This window comes from Mandrillus leucophaeus, unplaced genomic scaffold (assembly GCF_000951045.1).
Source record: "Mandrillus leucophaeus isolate KB7577 unplaced genomic scaffold, Mleu.le_1.0 Scaffold319, whole genome shotgun sequence".
Taxonomy (NCBI): Eukaryota; Metazoa; Chordata; class Mammalia; order Primates; family Cercopithecidae; genus Mandrillus; species Mandrillus leucophaeus.
This window is the reverse complement of record NW_012103354.1, coordinates 18,364-24,581: the sequence shown is the minus strand read 5'-3', so window position 1 is coordinate 24,581 and position 6,218 is coordinate 18,364. Positions and strand designations below refer to the sequence as shown.

General features: G+C 55.0%; 1 protein-coding gene across 1 annotated transcript in view; it reads left to right on the top strand.

Annotated features, from left to right (window-relative positions):
- Positions 1 to 6,205, top strand: part of LOC105545097 (cocaine esterase-like) — an 11,047-nt gene extending 4,842 nt beyond the window's left edge. Inside the window, 10 exon segments of the mRNA XM_011987862.1 lie at positions 640 to 844; positions 1,806 to 1,947; positions 2,807 to 2,940; positions 3,022 to 3,280; positions 3,694 to 3,792; positions 4,068 to 4,211; positions 4,333 to 4,413; positions 4,686 to 4,830; positions 5,247 to 5,384; positions 5,885 to 6,205. Coding sequence (XP_011843252.1) covers positions 640 to 844; positions 1,806 to 1,947; positions 2,807 to 2,940; positions 3,022 to 3,280; positions 3,694 to 3,792; positions 4,068 to 4,211; positions 4,333 to 4,413; positions 4,686 to 4,830; positions 5,247 to 5,384; positions 5,885 to 5,961 — 1,424 coding nt within the window. The 3' untranslated portion in view covers positions 5,962 to 6,205.
- Positions 6,206 to 6,218: the final 13 nt, after the last annotated feature.

The window sequence follows — 6,218 nt, the reverse complement described above, 5'->3', positions numbered from 1 at the left end:
ATCATGGCTCAATGTAGCCTCAACCTCCCAGGCTCATCCAATCTTCCCACCTCAGCTTGCCAAATAGCTGGAACTACAGGCATGCGCTACCTTGCCCTGCTAATTTATTTTCTTGATTTTTTTGCAGAGACAGAGTCCCACTAGGGTCCCCAAGCCAGCAGCTGTGCTTTCTATGTCCCAGTCACAGCCATACTTCTCTCTGGTAGCTCTTTTCACCAACATCACTCATGGTTTGGAGGATGCTTTCTTTATGTCATTTCTTGCCACCTTGGACATGACATCCCTGAGGACAGGAACCTTGCCCGCCCAATTCCCACCATCATCCTACTGTCACATGACCTGGCACACAGTTGAAAGGACACTCTAGTCCCAACAAGAGCATGTGACCCTTTGTTTGAAGGTCCTAGGGCTGAATGATGATGTTGGGCCCCGAGAAGCCTCAGCCTGGTAGGATGGAGACAGGCCCAGGAAGGCAGAGCGGGAAGAGAGTGTTACAGGCAGGAAGTTCATAAAGCCCGTGTTTATAGATCAGGATCCCTTGAGCTGAGCTGAGGATGGCAAGGAGGCAGCAATACCAACAGTCTGGGAGGGCAACCGATTGGACAGACCCAACTGTGATATCTGTCTCTCTGCCCACAGGCCAGGACTCTGCCAGTCCCATCCGGACCACACACACGGGCCAGGTGCTGGGGAGTCTTGTCCATGTCAGGGGCGCCGATACCGGGATCCACACCTTCCTGGGAATTCCCTTTGCCAAGCCACCTCTAGGTCCGCTGCGATTTGCACCCCCTGAGCCCCCTGAATCTTGGAGTGGTGTGAGAGATGGAACCACCCATCCGGATGTGTAAGCTCTCCCAGGGGTCCAGGGAACTCCAAGCCCTGGGGCAGGGGTGGAGGTACTCTGAGATCAGCTAGGCTGCAATTGTCATGTCACCTAAACCTCCACAGCCAGTTTTCCTTCTGAGTTCCGTGGATCCCCACGTGCATTTTTCCAATGAGTATGCTGAGGCTCGGGAGGGTGAATAACTTCTCAGACTCCTGGCTCAAGGCTTGGCATTTGGGAGGCATTGGCTCCAGGTGCTGAAGGGAGGGGCAGAGACACAGATCTCCCCAGATTCTGCTTATGCCAAGCTTTCTGTGCCACCAGGGGCAGGTGTCTCTGGGAAAGTTGCGATGTAGCTCTATGAACCTTGTAGGAGCCCCTAACTCTAGTGGCAGATGTTGCAAATAGCTGAAGAGAACAGTAGTGGTAGCTTCCTTGGGACCCGCACTCTCCACAGTCACTGTGTCCACCGACTGGGCCAGGAGCCATTGGCCAAGAGACGTGTATATTTTTCCAACTGGAGGCCATGTGGGAATGATGAGTTTTTGAGAGTTTAGACTTGGGATGAAAGACATCCCACTGCCCTTCTCATGAGAAATTAACATCCATTCACTCATGTAGCACACATGTGTGGGCTACTCCCCTGTCCCAGGCCTGAGCGGGTACAGCGATATAGTGGTGAATGTCAACACATGCAGCCAATGGTTCTCAGAGAAACCCCTGAGAGTCAAGGTTTCCGGTGTCGGGAGGAATGATACCCAAGGTCCTCAATGACCTCGAGACCTCCCTGGAAGTCCAAGCTCCATCCCAGCTTCCCCAGAGCCTGTGGCCTATAACTTGGTGGGAAGGGATTTTTGAGAGGGATCATGTGTGGGCAGGGTATTGTGAGAGGGGCTGAGGGTGGTTGGGGGCACATCTGAATCCAGGGTCTGGTTTTGGCCGTGATGCGGCCGCTGGACTGATTGTTTGCTCGGGTTACCAGGTGTCTTCAGGACCTCACCATAACGGATTCCGAGGTTCAGAGCCAAGTCAATGTGACCATCCCTTCCGTCTCCATGTCTGAGGACTGCCTGTACCTCAGCATCTACACGCCGGCCTACAGCCACGAAGGCTCTAACCTACCGGTGGGTGTCAGACCGTAGTTCACTGGGAGTTGGAGGACAGTTCTGCAAGAAGCTGGAAAGGACAATATTAGCTCAGGCCCTGCTGCAGAGGGGAGCATACTGAGAAGCTTCTCACTGTCAGGTCCAAGAAATGCTCCTTACCCAGGCTGGGCAGCTGGCCCCCGGACATGGGGTCACAGAGTTCTGGCTGCTGCCAGAGGTCAAAGGCTGTGGCTCTAGGCTGGACCCAGGACTCACCCAGCCAACTCACACCCAGGACATCCACTCAAGTGCCCAAGGGCTGCACCTTGAGGTTACCAAGAATCCCAGCCATGGATAATCTGTTGGGCCTATGAGAATGGGCACACATAAAATTTTTTTTGTTAGATGTGGCATCATGCTCTGTTTCCCAGGCTAGAATGCAGTGGCATGAACGTAGCTCTCTGTAGCCTCGAATTCCTGGACGATCCTCCCATCTCAGCCTCCCGAGTAGCTGGGACTGCAGGCCTATGCCACCATGCCTGGCTAATTTTTAAAACATTTTCTGTTGAAAGGGGGTCTAACTATGTGGTTCAGGCTAAGGACATTTTTGATTAATGTTCATGTGGAGCTGTCAGGGAGACACCCCTTTTCTTTCCACTTTGGTGAGTTTTCTGGGACAAATGAAACCAGGCTTTGATACGAGAGGTCAATCCAAAAGATGTGAGGCCTAGTCTTCCTGATAGATCCTGGGTACCTAGTCTGTGACTCACGTAATGAATTTGTGCTGGAGTTCTAATGGGGAGGTATGCAGAGGCAAAGCACTGGTTGGTCTAGGTAGTGGCCCTGGCGGGGTTCTGGCTGGGTAGGAGCATCGTGGTAGCTGCCTTGATTTCCCCAGGTGATGGTGTGGATCCACGGTGGTGGGCTTGCTTTTGGCATGGCTTCCATGTATGATGGTTCCATGCTGGCCGCCTTTGAGCACGTGGTGGTAGTCACCATCCAGTACCGCCTGGGTGTCCTGGGCTTCTTCAGGTGAGACTGAGGCTGGGCTGGGCCATAGGGGCTGAGCGGGGCCAGGACAGCCCTGTGATCCCTGTCCCTGCTACTTCTCAGCACTGGAGACAAGCATGCAACTGGCAACTGGGGCTATCTGGACCAAGTGGCCGCACTACGCTGGGTCCGACAGAATATCGCCCACTTTGGAGGCAACCCTGACCGTGTCACCATTTTTGGCGAGTCTGCGGGTGGCACAAGTGTGTCTTCGCTTGTTGTGTCCCCCATGTCCCAAGGACTCTTCCATGGGGCCATCATGGAGAGTGGCGTGGCCCTCATGCCCTGCCTCATTGCCAGCTCAGCAGATGTTATCTCCACGGTGAGTGCCCTCAGCTGTGGAGGCCTAGGCCTGCTACCTCCCCTTCTGTCTGTTAAGTGGGGATGACAAGGGCCATCGGGGAGCATGCCCCAGGAGCTGCCACCTACCTTGGAATTGTTGGGGTGCTCCAGGGTCAGAATGCACATCCTTCTGCCATTGCAGAGGCCAAGTTTGTTCTGTGGCCTCTGTGCAAAGTTGGCACCCTAGGGATCCCCATCATGAGGAGAACCATCTAGGCAGATGGGATGGCTCCTATGTCTGCGACTTCTGAGTGGGAACAGTGTCAGAACTGCAGGAATTCATACGCAGTACCCTGTGAGATTTGGGGTGTCCCTGTTCTTGGCCAGGGCCTTGGGCAAACTCCTCTTCTCTACTCGGAAGGATGAGCCGGCGCCTGCCTGGTCCCTTTGCAGGTGGTGGCCAATCTGTCAGCCTGTGGCCAAGTTGACTCTGAGGCCCTAGTGGGCTGCCTGAGGGGCAAGAGTAAAGAGGAGATTCTTGCAATTAACAAGGTTGGTCTAAATGGATGTGGGTGTAGAGGAAGGGGTGCAAGAGACATGGGGCTGGCAGGTCTGCATGGTCCTCATATTCCCTGGGCACATTACCTTATTTGCCTGCCTGGGTATCATAGCCCTGGGTGGAGACTGAAGGTTGGTGCATGCCCGAGCCAGGCATTGATTGGATATGAGCATCCGGGGATGAACCGGGAAGGAGTGGAAGGTACTCAGAAGGCATTGGAAGATGTCTGGGACCCAACCTTCTTCCCTGACCTTGCATTTCCCCTCAGCCTTTCAACATGATGATCCCCGGAGTGGTGGATGGGATCTTCCTGCCCAGGCACCCCCAGGAGCTGCTGGCCTCTGCTGAGTTTCAACCTGTCCCCAGCATCATTGGTGTCAACAATGATGAATTCGGCTGGATCAACCCCAGTGTGAGGCCCAACCCAAGCCCTCAAGTGCCTGGGGAGCCCATCTGGTAGTGGGGGGTGTTCAGGGCTTCATAGCTCCAGGCTCATCCCATCCCCAACTATAGACTCTCTCCCGGCCACCCAGGACACAAGTATCTATGACACTCAGAAGGAAATGGACAGAGAGGCCTTCCAGGCTGTTCTGCAAAAAATGTTAACGCTGATGGTAAGGCTCCTGGGGTCCCTCGCCAACGGAGAGGGGCTCCTCTCCTGTCCTGAGGCAGAGGAAATTCAGCCCCCAGATACCCTGCCTATGTAGTGACCCCCATGAGAAAAGGCCCGAGTGTGTGTGTGTTTGGGGGTGGGGTCACCTCAGAGCCATGCCTTTGCTCCCACTTCCTGCTCCATCTCACGGTCCATCTCCCCAAGCTCGAGGCCACTTCCTCCCTGCCCTTGGCATCCAGCCTAACCTGCCTCTTCCTGATCCACCTGGGGTAGATGTTGCCGCCTACATTTGGTGACCTGCTGATGGAGGAGTACATTGGGGACAATGGGGAGCCCCAGAACCTCCAAGCCCAGTTCCAGGAGATGATGGCAGACTCCATGTTCGTGCTCCCTGCACTCCAAGTAGCACATTTTCAGCGTGAGTATATTTGGACCTAAGGCCTGACTGGCAGGGGTACAGCTCAGGGCTGTGGGTACCAGGTGAGACCTGCTGCTATCCAGGTCCCCCCACTCATATTTATTGGGTTCCGCCGGCACTTGAGGTCCATCACTGCAGTAAATCCTCACGGCTAGCCCAAGAGACAGACATTTGCCCGTTTCACAGATGAGGAAATTGAAGTTAGGGACCTTCAGTGACTTGCCCAAGATGATACAGCTAAGAAGTCCGAGGCCATGATTTATCCCGTCTCTTCCTCTGCTCCTGCCCCAGCCTGGGGCTCCACACCCCACTGTCCAGATTCCAGCCATCATTGGACCTAGGTATCTTATCACCATGGGTGAGGCAAGAAGGCTTCAGGGGAGGGGCCCCTGTGTCACGGGCTACCCACCCCACAGGTTCCCGGGCCCCTGTGTACTTCTATGAGTTCCAGCATCAGCCCAGCTGGGTCAAGAATATCAGGCCGCCGCACGTGAAGGCAAACCATGGTGATGAGCTTCCTTTTGTTTTTGGAAATTTCTTCTGGGGCAACTACGGTGAGTCTTCTTCCTTTCCCGGGAGGTGGGCTGGGTCCCTGGCTGGGTCCCTGAGGGGTGATTGATTGTCCTCACTGCCCAGATAAGGAAACTGAGGCTCAGAGACAGGATGAGATCAGGCGTCCAAGATTTTACAGCTCCAAAGGCTCTGCCAGGATTAGAATTCATGACCCTTCAGACTGTGGCCTGTGCTCCCTCCGTCCCTCCCCACCTTTGGGTGTCTGCCTGGTGCAGAGCAGGTTTTCAGGACGTTTGTTTCTTCAATGACTGCCAGTGACAGAAGGGAGAAGGGGCCTTCAGGGCCAGGAAGGATGGAGTCAGCCAGAGCCTGGGCTAAGGGGAAAGGTTGGAAAAGGGGAGGACTGGCTTCTGAGGGCAGTGGGAGAAAAAGCAGAGAAGCGGGACTGGGGACCAAGGGCTGGGGGGCCATGGACAAGCTCCACCTGGGATGCTGAGGTGGGACATCCTGACCAAGACACATGTCCCCTTCCTCTCTGCAGTTAAATTCACTGAGGAGGAGGAGCGGCTAAGCAGGAAGACGATGAAGTACTGGGCCAACTTTGCTCGAAACGGGTGAGACGGCACACTCCTGCCTCAACCTCCCCGGGTTGGGGGGATTGTGCCCATCCAGCAATCTCCTAGTCTGGGGTGACCTCATGAGCACACTTGCATCTGAATCACGTGATAGCCTTTTCCCCAGCTCCGGGACCCACTTGGACAGGGTGATGGTGCCGTGGGACAGTGGACACGCTCCATCTCCCCGCTCTACCTGGAGGGTGGGCACCAGTGCTGTGCCACCGTCAGGGTCTCCCTCTCAGAGAGATGGACACATCA